Source organism: Gymnoscopelus braueri, assembly GCF_963280865.1.
Source record: "Gymnoscopelus braueri genome assembly, chromosome: 20".
NCBI classification, from domain to species: domain Eukaryota; kingdom Metazoa; phylum Chordata; class Actinopteri; order Myctophiformes; family Myctophidae; genus Gymnoscopelus; species Gymnoscopelus braueri.
In genome coordinates this window covers 10187397-10207395 of record NC_137622.1, presented here as the reverse complement: position 1 = coordinate 10207395, position 19999 = coordinate 10187397, and the positions used below count along the sequence as shown (strand labels likewise).

The following is a 19999-nucleotide window of genomic DNA, read 5'->3' as shown; positions in this document are numbered from 1 at the left end:
AGGGGCGGGCAGTGACACCATTCTATCCGAATAAGGCAACCCATTTTGGGTATGGCTGTCTCAAAAGTCCCGTCGCGTCACATTAAGACTGGTGAACTGCTGATTGGCTGAAGGGGAAAAATTATCATTGGCTGAAGGGGTTGTCAGTCAACGGTATTACTCCCGCCCAACTCCAGCACAGCCAATATTGCAGAAAGGCGGATCAGGCCAGACTCACTCCTGAAATCAAATGGAAATGAGATTTCCGGAGGGAGGGTTTACCAGGCTAGGAGTTCTCTGCATCAGGATCCTGATCGACTCCCTCAACAATGGATCCACACTGAGGTCAAACACAAAGGTCATAGGTCACAAACCGATGCACACAGTGATATTTATAATCCATTCATTTCACTGGGGTTTTTACAACAGTAGATGATCAGATCCTACAGTCAGAGACAGAGCAGCCAGAGTGGTCACACTGGGGCCCGTGGGTTAGATTATTATAGTTTAGTGCCCACCTGTGGTATGTTGGGTCACTACGGCCCTTTGCGAGTAATTCAGATTGCACCTCTAATGTACAACTGTGTTCAAAGAAGTTAACAACTAACATTAAGTGTGTGTGTGCGCACGCACGCGTGCGCGCTAAACTATGGGTATTCAACAGGGGGTCCGGGACCCAAAGGGGTCCTCAGAGTTACTACAGTGGGGCCACCAAATCTTTGTGTGATAGGAACTTATTTTTTACATTAAACACTTGAACCCTATAGCATCCCTATTCTGGTGGAAACTAGCCGTAAAATAGCCGATCTACATACTCACAACGCATCGCAGAGATTTGGTGTAGAGGGGAAAATGAACAGAACCCAGTACAGAGTCAAGTCAAGTATTGAGGGTTTAAAGGGATACTTCACTCTCGGGCCGGGGACACATTTAAAAAATATATTAAAAATAAATGAAAAAAGTTATGGAAAATTCATGGCCCCCTCACGACACGCAGTGTCCTACTAATGTGTGAGGGGGCCATGAATTTTCCATAACTTTTTTCATTTATTTTTAATATTTTTTTTTAAATGTGTCCCCGGCCCGAGAGTGAAGTATCCCTTTAAGTGGTTAAATGTCTGAAAATACATTAACATGAATCCAACACAACATCTTTGACACAATTGTATTTGTACATTGAAACTATATGATACCAGGTAAACACTGAACATATAGCCTCTGTCTAAATAGCATGCCATCTAAATTAAAATGTCAATATTGTGGTCAAGAAAAACAAGCCTAAGTAACAAACACATGAGAACAAATGACCAGGGTATATCTGCATGGTCGTCATATCTAGGTCAGTCGCTAGCATCAATGGAGCAGAATGTGAAGGGTCTCACACACTCTCTTCACCTCCAGGCTAGTGTGTTAGTCCAGTGGTTCTCAACCTTTTCAGGCCGTGACCCCCCCAAAATAATCATATTTGAACTGGGGACCCCCAAAATAATCATATTTGAACTGGGGACCACCCCAAAATAATCATATTTGAACTGGGGACCCCCCCAAAATAATCATATTTGAACTGGGGACCACCCCAAAATAATCATATTTGAACTGGGGACCCCCCCAAAATAATCATATTTGAACTGGGGACCACCCCAAAATAATCATATTTGAACTGGGGACCCCCCAAAATAATCATAGTTGAACTGGGGACCCCCCAAAATAATCATATTTGAACAGGGGACCCCCACCTTGATAAGCATTTGGAATTGTAGGAGTTGAGGTATTACATTTAGTTTGACTCGGTTCCACAGATAAAATAGAAGATCTACAAGCTCACAACGCCTCGTAATGCGAGATGTTGTGAGCTTGTAGATCGGCTATTTTCAAAATGTTTGCTTCTTTCTTATATTATTTGATAATTTGGCCAATGTTTGATGTTTTTATAGTATGGTTTGTTGATTAATTTTGTTGAGTAATGGTCTTTTTTTATCTTCTTATATATATATATTTTTTTTAGGTATTAAAAAGGTCTTAAAAGTTCACTGCCATCTGGCCCCAAAATCATGTCGGTCCTGACCCACAGGTTGAGAACCACTGTTAGTTAACCAGCCACAGCCCACATTTTAGTTAGCTGGTTATGGTGGAAATACTGATTGAAGGTGTATAGACCATATTCTCACGGCGGCCATATTGCCATTAAAGGTATCATGACATTCATTTTAACTTTTTTTATTTTCAATGTTTTATTTGGGGTTTTATGACCTCAATTACACCCAAAAAACCTGAACTTAGAACATTCAGTGGATTTTCTGTGGTCTGGGGTTTTCTGAATAATTAGGCTGAAAAGTAATCTGAGCTTGGCCCTTCGACAGTGAGGTCACAGTCGATTAATCCCGCCCACTCTCCTCCTCGCCCCTCCCCTCCCCTATCCTTTCCTTTGGGGGGGGGCGGAGCAGAGGCGATGATTGACAGGCAAAATCCCTCACCAGCGACACCCGCAGGCAAAGATTTCTTTTTTCATTGCAGTTGAAAAGGCTTTAGAAATGTGAGAGAAAAACACCTGCCATGGATCACTGGAATGGAATTTTCACTTAAAACTTTTTGTACACTTTTGAAGGACCAGGACAAAGACTTTGAATGTGGTGTAAAAGTGAATGTCATTAAACCTTTAAGTCAATGAAATGCCACCCCAGTTGCCACAGCAACGCAATGTTAAATTCCAAAATGGCCGCTGTGTGAATATGGACTATGGGGAGAGTGAAGTGCTAAGGGCTGAGGCTGAGACTGAAGAAATGAGTCTTCAGATTACGGCAGAAGATTGGGAGTGAGTCTGCAGTTCTAACTGCAATGGGGAGTTCGTTCCATAGTTTGGGAGCCAGAAGGGAGAAGAGTCCGGGACGTGTGGAGCGGTGTCCCAGATGTTTTTTTATCGACGGTTCTGACAGCTTCCCTGTGTTAGCTGATCTAAGTGAGCGGCAGGAGTTATAGGGTTGAATCAGGTTTTGAAGGTATGGGGGGGCTATGACTTTGGTTGCTTTGTAGGCCAGCATCAGTGTTTTGTAACTCTGTGCGGGCAGTAACTGGGAGCCATTGGAGGGAGCGGAGAAGGGGGGAAAACTTTGGCTGGTTGAAGACCAGGCATGCCTTATTTGCTGGGGCTTAAGAGCACATGCCGGGAGGCCAGTAAGGAGCGAATTACAGTATAAAGTTTTGATATGACTGAGATCTGGATAAGGAGCTGGGCTGACTCCTGGGTGAGGAAGGGTCTGATCCTTCGAATGTTGTAGAGTATAAACTTACAGGATCGAGTGACCGCTGCAATGTGTGCCTAGAATGAGAGCTGGACTGTCCAGGACAACACCAAGGTTCTTGTCGGTTTGAACAGAAGCAACCAACCAGAGAGTCTATGGAAACAGTGAGATCCTGTGTGGGGAGTGACTTACCTGGGAAGAAGATAAGCTCGATCTGGATGCAGCTTGAGGTGGTGAGAAGACAAGACATCCACTGTGAGTGACGGAGTGGAGAAAGAAAAACAGTTCAGTGTTTACAACGTTTACAATCAACCAATAGTAAATAGTATAAGGATCAGATCCTAGATCAGTGACTAGGGCTGTCACCATCATGAAATTCCACTTGACGATTGTCATACAAATAATTGCAATTAATATTTTAATTGTCTTTTTTCTGTGAACATTGGAATATATAATTACATTTATGTTTAGCTTTTAGGCTTTGCAAACAAAAATTGCAGATGGCAAATTTATTAAATATACAAAGAAATGAATGATAGCAATAATTAAAATAAATAATATACTATGGCCAAAATAGGCCATATTTAATCTTTAAAATGATTATGTTTTTTTAAAAGTAGCGGAAATAGCCGACCTACAAGCTCACAACATGTCGCATTGCGATGCGGTGTGAGTTTATAGATCAGCTACAGTATTTCCACTACTTTGGAAAACGTTTGAAAATAAAGGAACATTTTGCAACATGGAAACGATTATGACGGCGATTACATCATAATTGTGACAGGTCTGTCAGTGACATTTCAATCACAGATGAAAAAGAGAAAGAAGCAGTGGATCACTCTACTTTCATTTCTAAATTATTCTAACATGAACATTTTAAACAGTTAACGTCACAAACCACATTTATTTTTGTCCTGAAGGCTTGTTGGAGTTCATTTGAAATCCTCAATGAAAGTTTGTCTCTCAGTTCCTTTGAACTGAAAACTTTAGACAGCTGCTGCAAACAGTTTCCCATCAAGATGAGCTGGAGAACCCACCCGTCTGTGTGCTGTATAAACCAGTACCCCACCTGTCTGTCTGTATGCTGAAGAACCCAGTACCCCGACTGTCTGTGTGCTGAAGAACCCAGTACCCCACCTGTCTGTCTGTATGCTGAAGAACCCAGTACCCCACCTGTCTGTCTGTGTGCACCTGGATCCTCTGGTAAGCAGTGACAAGTCCTGAGCACCTCTACTGCAACAGCTTTGGTAGCAGGTCCTGAAGCACACTATCCAAAACACCACAACACTATTAAAGGTCCTAGCCCTAGAATGGCTGTGATATTACATACATTCCATGTATTCCATATACAAAGCCATAGATCACTCCTATGCCCTCCTGTGTCAGTGAAATGTATCACAGCCTTCTAGGGCTGTAAAGGTCCTATCCTATAACTAAATGTCCATGTCATTACAGTTCTCAGAAAGCGTCCACTCAGAAACGTGTTGAAATGTCTCACACTCTCCCTTCTCCTGTATTAGTTGACCAGCCACAGCCCATCTTGTAGTTATTAATGTCAGCTGGTTATGTTAGAAATTCTCCAAACACACAAACATGCTGATATATCCACACTGATATTTATCCCTGGCTCTTAATTTGGTGACAACATTTACCAGATTATTGAATTTATAAACATCTTTGTTTTCACCTGTTCTCCTTCCTGCTTTTTTGTTTTGTCCCACCTCCTCTCAAAACCTGCTGGGTTGACTAGAGTTGATTGACACCTGGATGCCCAATGACATCACTTCCTTAAGCTTGGTATAAATGTAAACATTAGGGGTGGGACGATATGGGTACCTCACGATACGATATATATCACGATATTAGGCCCACGATAACAATATATATCACGATATTCGACGATGTTCGATATATTGCGATATCACGATATTCGATATATATTGCAAGAAATTTCACCAACGATATATCACGATATCTGAAAATATCGATATATTGCGATATCACGATATATTGCATGAAGATTCACCAACGATATATCACGATAGTCCTTGTATTCAATTCATAAACACATAAAATAGCACCAAACAGTTCAAAATCATCATTACACAAATACAGAGTAGGAAAAACAACGTATCACAAACTAAAAAAAAAAAATAATCGATATTTTTCGGCAGGATATCGATTATTTATCGCGGGAGAAAGTATCGCGATATATCGATATATCGTCCCACCCCTAGTAAACATATATCTGACTAAGTTATAGTTAAGCATGCAGCTGCATGTCTGCTCACTAGTGGTTCTCAAACTTTTTCATGTCAAGGACCCCCAAATTGACACTTATTAGCCTGCGAAGCCCCATTTGAAAAGATAAGCCAGGGAGCCCCATAAGAGAAGATTTTTACGGCTCTAGCAGCGATTCTCAACCATTTAAATGTCAAGGACCCCCAGTTTGCCATGCATTAGGCTACGGACCCCCATTTAATGGCATTTCTATCTCTGGGACCCCAATTTATATTGTAAAATCAATGTTAATTTAACTGTTAATTTAAATGGAACCAATTTGGTTCCATTTGAATGGAACCAATTTGGTTCCATTTGTACACTCTCAGAGTTACAGACCCATAAGGGTCCATTTGGTATACTTATGTGACCATTTACCCTGTTGTTGTTAACTAGTGTTTGTGACATTTACTCTGATCTTGCACTTTGCTCTGGAGTGTCTGCTAAATGCCTATTATAGATATTTATTTTATCAAGCCACTTCACTTCAGACTGGGGTGTGCTAGTTTGTTCAGGTTTTGGAGTGATCATGGTTTTAATGTCCCCAGAGAAAATCATGACCGACTACTAATGTGGACTGAATGTGGGCAAATCAGAATCAGAAGAATTTGTGTAATATTAAGTAAACTACGATTAATTTGAGGAATATAACAAATATTCAGCTAGTGGCATTGACTTGGCAGAGAACCCCCCAGGACATCAGACATGGCATGGAGGATGCAGTTATAGGACCAGCAGTGAGCAGGACCTCAAGGTGAACTGTGGTCAGTAGCATATCTGCCAAGGGTCTCAACACTCAATGAGAAGAAAATGGAATTAAGTTGGGCGATTTTTATTAGTATTATTATTAGGTATACAGTATTATAGACATGTTCAGTATGACCCAATGTTTTTTCTGCAAGACACCTGATTATCTATCGTCCGTCCGTCTGTAGATCCTATTGCTTGCATGTTAGACTACAACTTGTATTTCGAAGGACAAAGATCCTTGTTTGTTTTGATTAAAAGGGATGATTAAAAGATGACTGACATAACAATAACCAAATGAGTAGGAGCTGTTTTGATTTGGGCTTTTTGTAATCTGAAACAAAAATGCTAATATTATGTCATGTAAGGCTTTTAGATTCCAGATGAATTAAGAAAAACAAAGAGAAATACAGACCTTTTACCTTTGTCAGTCCCAAATAAAAAAATGCCAAAAATTTAAATCACAAAATCACCAAAATGTAGCATTTTCCAAAAGAAAATTGGAAGAATTTGCCCATTTTAAAATATTGTTCTGGGATGAAAACAATTGAGCAATTTCCAGAAAAAATATGAAAAAAATAGCCCATTTTTTGATTGTTCTTCTGGGATGGAATATAATTTATAATATTATAATATATAATATAATAAAACACATAAGGAGCAGTTATGTGTCTTGCTAAGGGACACCCTACTGACACACTAATAGTAGTGTGTCAGCAATACTGTAATATTGCTGTAATAGTGGTCTTCAAGAGACAAGAAGGTGGCCGCACACACTGGTAGCCAAAGTGCCACTATTTTATTATAGGACGCAGGAGTCACACTGCCATCAGAACCAGTACTTGAACCTATGATTTTCATGTCAAGATGTAGTGCCATAAGAAATATTTGTATTTTAACTGCACTGTGGTTCTTAAACATATTCACGTCAATTGGACTCCCAACTTGATTACGTATTTGACCCCCATCTGAAAATGTTTTGCAGTGGTGGAAAAAGTACTCACATTTGTTACTTAAGTAAAAGTATCAATACTGCAATGTAGAAATAAGTACGGAATAAAAAATTTACTTAGGTGAAAGTACAAAAGTATTGGTATCAAAATATACTTAAAGTACCAAAAGTAGAGAGTAGTCATCATGCAGAATGTCCCATTTCACAAGTTTTCAAATGTGTAAATTGTATAAAAAATCATTTGAAAATAGCAGATCTGCAAGCTCACAATACGTGTTGATCCAAACCCGATCTCCAGAGATTACCGTAACATTGCACGGAACGAGTGCACTTCATTCCGTGGATAGCCGCCTCGGAACTCCCGAATTGCGTGCATATGGTACGGCGCTCCCTTTGTGACAAAACCATTTCGGAGGCGCGCAGTCACAGGCGAACTGTCACCCCGTGAAGGACCACCGAGGGAGCTAAGGCGACCGAGTTGCCGTCCTGAACGGTGGGACGTTCGCCTGTGCCTACTCAGCGCCGTTTGAGTTATGTACCGATAGGCACAGAATCGTACATTTTTTTGTGGGGACTGCTCTGCTTCCGGGTTTTTCCGGGTTGCGACTGGTTACGCCCACCGTGGGACTCGCCGTACATATGCACGCAATTCGGGAGTTCCGAGGCGGCTATCCACGGAATGAAGTGCACTCGTTCCGTGCAATGTTACGGTAATCTCTGGAGATCAGGCTGGTTGATCGGCAATTTTCAAATGGCCGAAATGTATATAGGGTTGAAGTGGTTAATGTATATGTTTTGTGATCATATTCAAAATCTACTAAGTAACTACATTTTTCAAATAATTGTAGTGGAGTAAAAGTACAATATTTGCCTGTGAGAGAGTAGTGGAGTAGAAAACTGGAAATACTCCAGTAAAGTAAAATACCTACAAATTGTACTTAAGTACAGTACTCAAGTAAATGTACTTAGTTACTATCCACCGCTTGTGTACTGCTGTACTGTAGAATAGATGCAGGCCAACCAGCCACCTTCAAATTCTGTGGAGTGACGATGGTTTTCCCAGGCCAGAGGATTACAAACCAGTTTACAGGGTTGTGCAGATGTACACATGTATACCCAAATACAGTATGTATGCATATAGTGTATATCTGCAAATGGTTCATACCCTATGCTGATAACCCAGTCAGTCCAAGTGAAAATGGCCAGATCAGTGTTTAAGTCTTCAAGTTTATTTACTGTATATCGTTGCTGTTGGGCAGAAACCTCTTATTTCCATATCCTTTTTTCTTCGTGAATTAACCCATTAACCTGACCTGAGGCCGATAAAAAAAAAATCCTAAATCCTAACGCTTAAAAGAATATATGTATTCAAAGATTTTCACAATTTTTCACAATTAAAAAAAAATAGATCTACAAGCTCATCTGCTATTTTTGAATAGCCAAAGTAATCGTAAAATGACACACAGATGCGTTCCCGGCCTTAATGGGTTAATGCCCTACATGATCACACTACTACAGCGTCATGCAAAAGTATCAAAAAAATAGCAGAGCTTGTGGATCTGCTATTTTTGCATTTGAATCCTGAAAAGTAACAGTTTTGGACATAATTAGGTTTCTACCCGACAGATGTAAATGGAGATTTATGTAATTAGCAGGATTTATTTATAATTTATAATCTACAAGATTAAAAAGCAATGTCTTCTCGTCACAGTGACAATGAAAATAACATGACAAAATTGCGAGAAAATAAACAATGTCAGACTCATAACAAATTCCTTTGCCTTACACGTTTATATTTATATACAGTAGAACAGTGAATCATTTTTGCAACGATATCATTTGTTAGTTGTTGTTTTGCTCTCTTTTCAAGCTTGCAAGCTCATTTTAGTGCTTCAATGATTATTATACAAAAACATCACACTCAATTGTATTTTACAAAGATCTAATTAAATAAACTGGTCATGACAACACACAACCTATCATTCCATGCCAACAACTGAAGCTGATGAGATCTTTGCAACTTGTGGTTAAATGGTAATTAAGGCATGGATACATCAACGTATCTAAAAGAAAATTGTGCTACTGTAATAGAGCAATGATGGCTTGAACTTTACTGACGTTCATTTATAGACTGGTCAAGTGTTTCATAACCCTATAGGTCCCATTCTAAACCATTCACGTCCCATGCTATGATACATGGCTGTCATTCAGAAAATAAGGCTGTTTTTTTTCCACAACAAGGATCCAAATGGGTTTGTAATTCTGAGATTGTAACTCAGAGAATGTACCATTTGTTTCCATTTGTACACTCTCAGAGTTAAATAATCACTGAGGATTTTACATTGTAGATTGGAGTTCCAAAAAAGAAAAAAAAACTGGGGGTCATTGGCCTAGACGCCTAGTGCATATTAAACTGGGGGTCCTCCAGTGACTGCCAGCCCCACCCCCACACCCTCGCCCGCTGTCAAGTGTCAACCACCCCCGGCCCCTCGCCCAGGCTGTTACAGGTCAGTTGTACTATTTGAAAAGGCAGGATTATCAAATACATGAGTCATCCCAGAGCCTTTCTTGGCTCCCCGCTGGGCAAGCGCTGCCCCCAGAGGCTCAATGTATCCCGGCTCCTCGTGGTCCTCATCCTCTTCTTGGATTATCTGTCAACGAGAGGAGACACACTGGTAAATAAAAAGCCCTGTAATACTTGGTAAGCTTGCGGATGTGCTATCAGGTACGCCTGTCACAATTATTACATAATCACCTAATTGTAATTATTTGAGATAGTCGCAATTATTTTTAATAATCGTCATAAAGGTCAATCGTTTCCATGTTGAAACATTTTCATACATTTTCCAAAAATAGCAAAAAATAGCTGATCTACAAGCTTACAACACATGAAATCGTTAATGGCAATTATTTGTGTGACAATTAATCGTCAACTTAAATTCGTGACAGCCCTACTATCAGGCTTAACGGTGCATTGACACATTAAAATGTAAACTCACCATGGTGAGGGGGGTAATATCCTTCTCAGACATGTCGATGTTGTAGTCCAGAGAGTTGAGGCTTGATGGGAAAAGAACAAACGTGTTAATGTTACTGAGGCTTTTCTCAGGGAGTCTGTAACTCAGTGGTGCTCAAACTGTTTCATGTCAAGGACCCCAAAATGTATACGGTACATGTAACCGCGGTTGCCGCAGTTAACCGCAGTTTGGGTGGATTTGGGTCAATCAAATATAATTATTAATTCATATTGGATAAACCGCGGGTGAAATAATGCGGGAATTAAATTAATGATATCAATCTATAGGCCTATAATAGCTTTTAAAAAGCACTACATTTCACCGTGTGTGCGTTTGTAGTATTTTAATATTACGTCATTTTACACCAGGCACAAAATAGCCGCTCACGACATGTTGCTTTGCAGGCAGCCAGTGTTGCCAGGTTGCGAGAGAAATAAGTAGCCAGGTCTATGAAAACAAGCCCAAAACAAGTGCCAAACAAGCCCAAAAGTCGCAACACAGAGCATTGTTTTTGCTCTGTGTTTTGTTTTCACTTTTTCTTTCTTTTTCTGTAAAGCACTTTGAGCTGCATTTATGTCATGAAAGGTGCTATATAAATAAAGTTTATTATATTAAAAGTCACTTATAAAAAGCTTATAAAAAGCCGACATGGCAACAAAGTGGTTGAAAGCGAAAGTAACTTAATGAAGACGTTCGCTTGTTGTTACCATGGTTGTGGATTGTATACAGTCACTGCATCGCGACAGTGGTGAGTAACACTGTTTATAAGAAAACTAACATCAGGAAAATAACAATTATTTGGTGCGGTTGGTGCGGATCTATAAATAGGATGATATAAGTACCGCGGGTGGATGGCGGATGGATAATGAACTTGTTAACGCGGATTTGGGTGACAAAAAAACCCATCCGCGCATCTCTAGTAGCTACTGTAGACTTAGGGGCCACATATTTGAGCGGTAATCTACAGTATATTTGTCACTGGGCCTCGTAGCCCAGGGGTTCCCTGGTAGTCAAGGGCCCATATAGGCACTGGCCCCATTAGCCCGGTTCATAATCTACCGCCAGGTCAAGAGGGAATCCAAAGATTTGAGTTACAAATGTTGGCTTTAAAAATATATATATCCAAAGATTTGCACACATTTTCACGATTTATTTTTCTAAAAAAAAAAGCAGATCTACAAGCTCATAGTGCGACACTCGGTGCCACGCTATGAGCTTGTAGATCTGCTATTTTTGAATAGTAGATCGATATAGAAATCCTAAAATGACACAGATGCGTTCCCGGTCTTAATGGGTTAACTGTAGTAAGTGGACAACATATAATACGTAAGTAGGGAGCAGTCCGTGTTCCATCACAAACATCATGCTTCATGAAACCACTCGGACCAAATTATCTTGTAGCTTGTCATGGAGACAGAGGTCTCCACTGTGTCACTGTGTATCAGTAGGATGGATGGTTTTGGGGAATCGCTTATTTGTACCTGACTTTGTCTGCGTTAGAGTTTTCTTCATCAAATCCCAGATCTGTGGCTGTGTCGATGTTGAGGTTGAGCACAGGGTTAGCCCTGTCAATGCGCGCACGCACACACACACACCACACACACACACACACACACACACACACACACACAGATATTATCAATACATTTAATATAGACAGGACAATCCATCATTTATTTAAAAAAAAAAATTGATCATTTGAATAGACCATCAAATGATGGTAAAATGAAGTAATAAAGTACAAAATGATGGCACTAAACCTCTTACTTGTACTTGTTAGTTCCAGGGACCACCGGTCCATTCGTCTGGTTTTCAGTCACTGTCATGGCCACAGTGTTCATGGCTTTAGCCGCCTTCAGCTTCCTCCGGTAGCTGACACATGAATGAATTGGATTTAGTTGAAACAGATCCAGTGCCTCTCATAATCTCTCTATCACACACATATCTATTAAAGCGATAAGCGACTATAGAGCACTTTATAGAGAGTGTAGAGAGTATAGAGAGTGCGACTCAGGTGTTGAGTGAAAAGAAATAGGTCTTAAGTAAGCTTCGATGGACTGGGCCGAATCTCTATAAAAGGGACAGGCTGTTCCAAAGCCTGGGAGCAGCAGCAGCAAATGTGCCGGTCACCCCTGCAAGCTACAGTAGTCTCCTCTTAGGGTCAACCATGTCACATGTCAGCAGACCTCTGCCCGGTGTATAGGGTTTCAAAAATTCAGTAGTAGTAACTCACTGAAAAGTAACTCTCTGAAACCACCTGCACTGCATGTACCATTACGTTATACAAAGCCTGCAGAAATACCTAAACATAGAAATTACTGAGGAACTAGAACTAAATACTTTTAGGGGAGGGGTAAGCCAGAAACACGGCTAGTGTGAGAGCAGAAGTGTGGCCAAAAGAATTTTAGGGAAGAAAAAAAGAAATAGCCAACCTAAAACTACTCAGTACTTTACAGCCTTCCTAGAAATGTACTCGAGTAAAAGTAAAATATTTGTCTTGGAAATGTACCCAAGTAAGCATAATAAGTATCCAAAAATCTAATACTCAAGTAAAGTACAGATCTCGAATCTGTACTTAAGTACAGTATTCAAGTACATTTACTCGGTTACTGTCCACCACTGCTAAAAGCGATAGGAAGCCAATGAAGTGCAGCTAAAACTCATATTTTGTTGTGCTGGTGAGGAGACTTGCAGCTGCATTTTGCACCAGCTGGAGGCGCCTGATAGATGATTGATCAATGCCATTATAGAGAGAATTACAATAATCCAATCTAGAAGAAATAAAGGCGTGGATGGCCATTTCTTTTTTTTAAAGATATTTATGGGGCTTTTTGCCTTTATTGATAGATTACAGTAGTAGGCTGACAGGAAATGGGGAGAGAGATGGGGGAGTGACACGCAGCAAAGGTCTTCGGGATCGGGAGTCGAACCCGCGACACGCTGTCAGGCTGGCATTGCAGCCTAGGGTGCCTGGACCGCCACGCTGCGGCCCAGGCCGGCCATGACCATTTCTAATTGCTTGGGTGGGAGATGGGGTTTGACAACTATCTATCTATCTATAAAATCTGCTGCCTATTTGTTTATCCTCTCCCCCCCCCCCCCCCCCACGTCCTTGCTTACTTTCTGCGTGTGCACAGCAGAGATGTGGTGAGAACCGACAAGCAGATGATGCACCCACCGATGAGGCCCAGCAGGACGTAGACCTCGTCCTGCAGGGCTTTTGGTTTCTCCACGTCCACGCTCCCCTAGGAACAACCAATCACAATCAAAGCTACGATCACACAGTCACATAGTCACAGTTATCAGTCGGAATTCACAATCGGTATCAGAATAAATGAAAGGAAAGGAATTAGGCGTGGGTTGGTTTGAACTCTAGCAGGTTCATATAGGAATACAAATTCAGTGTAGTAGCGATGGTTCATGTCGGCACGGAAGGCAGGGGGTTTACATGCTAGCTCACTCACCAGCAGTGGTGTAAAGTAACTAAGTACATTTACTCAAGTACTGTATTTAAGTAAAATTTTGAGGTACTTTTACTTTACTGGAGTATTTCCAATTTTCTATATGTTTACTTCTACTCCACTACATCTCGCCGGCAAATATTGTACTTTTACTCCACTACAATTATTTGAAAACTTTAGTTACTCGTAACTTTTCAGAAATAAATTATGATATTATGAAAACCACTATGAATTAACCACTTTAGCCCTATTATATACATAGGCTATTTGGAAATAGCAGATCTACAAGCTCACAACGCGTTGCATCGCGACGCGTTGTGAGCTTGTAGATATTCTTGCTTGTAGATATTCTCACATACACACACGCACACGCACACGCACACACACTTACAATGTCTATGAGGCCAAGCGGACCCAGTACAGCAACAGCTTCAGGCTCTGAGAGCATCTTGAGCACAGCGTCAGAGGTAAGGGCAGTCCCATTAGAGTAGACAAAATACGTCTCCATTATAGTGTCCACTTGAGCCCTGCCAAATGATAGGACTCTTTACAGCAAAAACATGACTTTAAAGACGTTATGTTATATGATATTAGATTAGACATTTATTGTCAGATTTATCTGAAATTCTTCTAGCGTCACAAGCTATAGGCTACTCTGTTTTACATTCAGTAGAGGGGCACAGAAACACATACTGTACAATAAAATGGGAATTAAAAGTGTAACAAACAATACAGACAGTTAATGTGCATTTCATTCATACAGTATTATAAATCATATACTGCATTATCTACAATAACTAACAGCATATTATAGGATAGTTGGCACCACCTGGTGGTGGGTGAGCTGAATGAAGTCAAAAGCTCTTGGCTTTGACTGTTCTGTTCACACTGCCACCAATAGGCTCTATGCACAGCAGCCATATTGGAAAGAAATTGGGCCTCTTCCTTACTTCCTTCACAGGTGTGACCAATGATTCTAATGAAGGCTCCGGTCCATATAGTGTAGCACAGTGGTTCTCAAACATTTCAATTTCAAGGACCCCCATAACTCTGAGAGTGTACAAATGGAACCAAATGGACCCGTAAGGGTCCATTTGGTTCCATTTATACGCTCTCAGAGTTACACACCCTTAAGGGGCCATTTAAAACCCACTCAAGGAACCATGAGGGTCCCTGGTCCACACTTTGAGACCCACTGGTCTAGCAGAGTGTTTGCAGTGAGCCAACATGCACAATATCAGCACCCTGACCCTGTTTGACCAGAATGGAACAGAGCCTTCATTAGTATCATTCGTAACACCTGTGAACGAAGTAAGAAGAGGCCCAATTCCTTTCCAATATGGCTGCTGTGCATAGAGCCTATTCTTGATGGCAATCAAAAACTGAAGAAAAAACAATACATTTGAATGGGTGGGTTGAACGTGAAGATGTCTGATGACGTGCTCACCTGGTCTCTTCAGTGTCCTCTCTGGTAACAACAACTCGGACAGCAGCTTTGGTAGCAGTGGTGAGTGCCCTTGGATAGAGGGTAGAAGAAATAATACACTGGACATCAAGACTTGATGAGGACTTTCTCCAATATGCTTCACCAAATAAGAAACACATTCTCAATGATTCCAAAGTCGTTTCTATACCCACTCTCCCATCATAAAGCGTTGCCATAGAGTTGTTATGCAAAGGGGGAATGTTGTACTGTAGGTAGGCTATGAAACCAACTTACCAAATGATTTCATTTTCGTTCTTCTTGACTTCCTCGACAGGCTTATCAAATCGAAGCTCAATTTTAAACGACTGGTCAACCGTGAAAATCTAGAATTTAAAGAATGAGCAGAGATTGCCATTATATTCTTCCCACAGGCAATGAACTCACCGGACAGACAGACACATTTCAATAACAAGGCAATACAAATAAATATTAAGACACAGAACATTAGAGCATTAAGTATACCGTACAAGTTCAGCTTCTCACCTCCAGCACTGAGGTTGTTGAGAGGCCACCGGTGTCTGTTGCTGCTACTGTCACCAAATACTTCCCTTTCAGCTTCGTATCAAGCGCGTCAAGAGATCTGCAACATAGAAAAAAAGAAAAGGGTTCAGTCAAACACACAACAGGAAGCTACATTTTAAACATGACATTTTCAGCTTTTTTCATATATATATATGGGCTTCAGTGATTAATTCATAAGTTTGGGTGAAAAAAAAAACTAAGCTTGAAACCTCCCAAAACAAACTGATTCGACTACTTCTCGGACTGGGGCCCATGACCCACCTTTTTCCCACTCATTTTGCCAGCCTAGGCTGTGTGAAAAAAAGCAGATTGTGGAAAAAGCAGATCTACAAGCTCACAACGCGCCACGATGCGACGCATTGTGAGCTTGTAGATCTGCCATTTTCACTAGTTTCTGGTTCTGGTCAGACAAATTTCTCTTTTGGGTCTCGAGGTAAAAAGGTTGGGAAACAGTGATCTAAACCAGTGGTTCTCAAACTTTTTCATGTCAAGGACCCCCACATTGACACTTATTAGCCCACGGACCCCCATTTAAAAAGATATGCCAGGGATAAGAGAAGATCTTTGCGGTTCTAGCAGTGATTCTCAACCATTTTAATTTCAAGGACTCCCAGTTTGACATGCATTAGGCTAAGGAACCCCATTTAATGGCATTTATATATCTGGGACCCCAATTATTTTGTAAAATCAATGTTAATTTAACTCTCAGAGTTACAGACCCATAAGGGTCCGATTGGTTCCCAACTATCCATCATTTAGCTGGGCACCCCCTGGAACTCCCTCAAGGGCCCCTGGGGGTCCCCGGACCCCACTTTGAGAACCAGTGATCTAAACCAGTGGTCCGGGGAGTACCAGGGGGTCCCCAGCAAAATTAGTTAACATAGCGTCAGAATCATTTTAACCACTTAGTTTTGGCTATTCAAAAATAGCAGATCTACAAGCTCATAATGCGGCACTCGGCACCGAGTGCCGCGCTATGAGCTTGTAGATCTGCTATTTTTTTTTTATCTTGAAAATGTGTGCAAATCTTTGAATATTTTTACAATACATTACATACTTTTTTAACCCAAATCTTTGCTTCTGGGGGTCCCTGGCACAAAACATTTTCAGATGGGGGTCCGCGGCCAAATGTAGGCCTATATCAATTTAGGGGTCCTAAAACAGAGATCTAAACAGCTGCCGTTGCAGAAAGGGACTCACTGGATGACTGCCAGGTAGAATTCATTTTGCTGTGGGGAGCGGACGGCTTCAAACAGCGGCCTGTCATTCATGTCGCTCGTCTCATTGTTGGAGTGGCGGAATTGCACCGACTTCACTTCAAACGTGATTTGCTGATGGATCCCAGAGTCACGGTCTGTCGCCTGAATGTGTGTGTGTGTGTGTGTGTGTGTGTGTGTGTGTGTGTGTGTGTGTGTGTGGAGGGGGGGGGGGGGGGTGACACTTAAAAGCATTTCGGACTAAAAATAGCAAATAGCTCATGCATCAACTGAGACAATTTAATGTGTGGATTATCTGTCTCACTTCATACTCACTTTAACACTGGCCACCGATGTGCCCTTGCTTGAAATCTCTGACACCACAACTAAACACCAGAGAGGGAATCAAATCAATCAATCAATCAATCAATCAATCAATCAATCAATCACAGACAGACAGACAGACAGACAGACAGACAGACAGACAACCATATAGATGTAGATGTATACGAGTGTATATAATATCTGTAATATCTTATAAATCCACTCACCAAACAATGAATCTGGGACAATGAATTGTGGAACATTGTCATTTATATCCTCAATGTTGATCACCATTTCTCCTGCAATAATTCACAGATTATTATTTGTTCTCTTCACACGCACTCTGTTGTCAAAACGCGCTCATACTGTGGTTCTAGAACAGGAGCTGCCTTTACAGCTTATCAGATTGAAACAACCTACATTAGTTTGTGTGTTCCCTCTAGCCTCAAGTATGTGCATGTGAGTGTATTCTGATATAGTTCGCTTACAAACCAGTCATGCCCTGCAAGGAACTGCACAATTAGAGCAACTACGTGAGCACTTCCAGACCACAAACCCTAATGAATCCCACGCGGTGCTGACCTGATACGGCGCTGTTGTTGGCTCCTTTTTCCGTGTTCACATCCACCACCTGAGCCTTCATTATCACCTGCACACACAGCTCATAATCCACTGTGACATTCGGGTTCACCACGATCTCCCCCGTCGGCTCCAAGAGGAACCAGTCGCAGGGCCTCAGGGTGTCGTTGCATCGGCATTGGGTGGATTCCATCTCGTAGACCAACGACGGGTCGCCGTCTCTGTCCTCGGCCTTAAACCACCCGACGGCTCCGACGATTGTGCTGTTCTCCTCGACTTCTAAAGCCTCCGCCGGCAGGAACACTGGTCTTTCGTCGTTCACGTCCAAGACCTCCACTTCCACCAGCACCCTGGCGCTGTTGAGTTCCAGGTCTGCGGCCTCCACCCACATGGTGAAGTTCTTGCGAGCGCTCTCGTAGTCCAACTCCACGTCCGGGTCCACGGTGACGTTGCCCCTGTAACCTCCCTCTTCAGGATAGGTACGAATGATGAAACTTCCAGAGCTTCCACTAATGATGCTGAAGGAAATGCGGTTGAAGTCTGAGGTTTGGTCCAAATCCACCGCATGCACGGAGCCAACCAACTCGCCTGATTGGTTGAAGCAAAGGAGTAGAGAATGTTTCAGAATGCAACAGTGTTTGTGTGCAAACAAGTGAAAGTAGTTGATTTGAACGAAGTTGCTTACCTTTCATCCCTTCTTTGACTGAGAATTTGTAAGACGGTTCTGTAAATTGTGGAGTGTTGTCATTGACATCCTGGTACGAAGTAAGAGAAAATCGATAGATATAGTTAAATTGATAGTGCACCATAGAGAAAATCAATACCACTATCTACAGTGGCACCTGGCAATAATCTAGGTGTTTGTGTGTGTGTGTGTGTGTGTGTGTGTGTGTGTGTGTGTGTGTGTGTGTGGGGTATACTTTTTTTGAGGTCCAAAAATGGAGAAAAGGCCTTCTAATTAAGTCTACAATTAGGAAAATAATTCAGGTTGGGGTCAGGGTTAGGATTAGATTTAGGGACAGGTTGGGGTTAAGGTTATAGGTTTAGTGTTCAAAATGGCAAGAAAAAAGGTAAAGGTAACTTTTTTTTAATGAAAATTGACCATTCATAACCCGTTGCTGTCCTCATGAGCATAGAAATACCGGCACACACACACACACACACACACACACACACACACACACACACACACACACACACACACACACACACACACACACACACACACACACACACACACACACACACACACACACACACACACACACACACACACACACACACACACACACACACACACACACACACTAATATCAGGAGTAGAGCATCAAAGTGGGTAGACAATGTTGAAGACTCACATCCACTTGGATGATAACTGTGACCCATGTGGACAGGGGAGGCGTGCCCATGTCAGTAGCAGTCACATTCAACTCAATTCTCCCCTTCAGCTCAGGGTCCAAGGCCTCCCGGTCCAGTTGGCCGCTGTTCGTCAGAACACCTGTGTCACGGTCAATCGTGAAGTTACCGCTGTACTCGCTCGGCACAATTTCAAACACAATCTGGCTGTTTTTCGTCTCTGGTTCGTCATCATCAGTAGCCTGTAGAAATAGGGAATATTGGAAGAAACAGACGGTAGAATTCAATGTTTTATATAATCAGCAGTGGTGTAAAGTAACTAAGGACATTTACTTAGTACTGTACGTAAGTAACATTTTTAGGTACTTTTACTTTACTGGAGTATTTCCAATTTTCACTTGTAACACGTGTAATCTACATTTCAGTATTGATACTTTTACTTAAGTAAAACATTTGAGTACTTTTCCCACCACTGCTCATTTTGCTAGGGCGGGATGGCTCAGGGTAGAGGACAGAGTACTGCAAATTGCAATAATGGGCCTGGTCTACAAGATACACTACACTACACCACAAAGACACCCATGTACCTGTCAAACTACTTCACAAGCATCAATGACGTCCACAATCACAACAACACCAGAGGGAGCTCCACTAATCACGTTCAACCCATATTTGGCTCAAACACGGGATTACATTTGTTCTACTGCTGTGCCACAAAAACGTGGAATGCCCTATAGTATACCAACAGTCATAAAAACATGTGTATCGTTACTCTCCTTCAAAACCGCTCTAAAGGAGCACTTACAGGTGGCTGCAATTCGGAACTGGCCCCTGTAAAAAGTCAAAGCCTACCCCCCCCTA

The 19999-nt window shown here is 41.6% G+C and overlaps 1 protein-coding gene across 1 annotated transcript in view; it reads right to left on the bottom strand.

Annotated features, from left to right (window-relative positions):
• Nucleotides 1-265: 265 nt before the first annotated feature.
• Nucleotides 266-19999, bottom strand: part of cdhr2 (cadherin related family member 2) — a gene marked incomplete at both ends in the record, with an annotated part of 38016 nt that continues 18282 nt past the window's right edge. Inside the window, 15 exons of the mRNA XM_080416563.1 lie at nucleotides 266-319; nucleotides 9744-9848; nucleotides 10197-10257; nucleotides 11696-11779; nucleotides 11982-12086; nucleotides 13335-13459; nucleotides 14067-14220; nucleotides 15123-15191; nucleotides 15396-15484; nucleotides 15645-15741; nucleotides 16884-16998; nucleotides 17431-17502; nucleotides 17786-18370; nucleotides 18468-18537; nucleotides 19141-19380. Coding sequence (XP_080272689.1) covers nucleotides 266-319; nucleotides 9744-9848; nucleotides 10197-10257; nucleotides 11696-11779; nucleotides 11982-12086; nucleotides 13335-13459; nucleotides 14067-14220; nucleotides 15123-15191; nucleotides 15396-15484; nucleotides 15645-15741; nucleotides 16884-16998; nucleotides 17431-17502; nucleotides 17786-18370; nucleotides 18468-18537; nucleotides 19141-19380 — 2025 coding nt within the window. The remainder of the gene's footprint in view (nucleotides 320-9743; nucleotides 9849-10196; nucleotides 10258-11695; nucleotides 11780-11981; nucleotides 12087-13334; nucleotides 13460-14066; nucleotides 14221-15122; nucleotides 15192-15395; nucleotides 15485-15644; nucleotides 15742-16883; nucleotides 16999-17430; nucleotides 17503-17785; nucleotides 18371-18467; nucleotides 18538-19140; nucleotides 19381-19999) is intronic.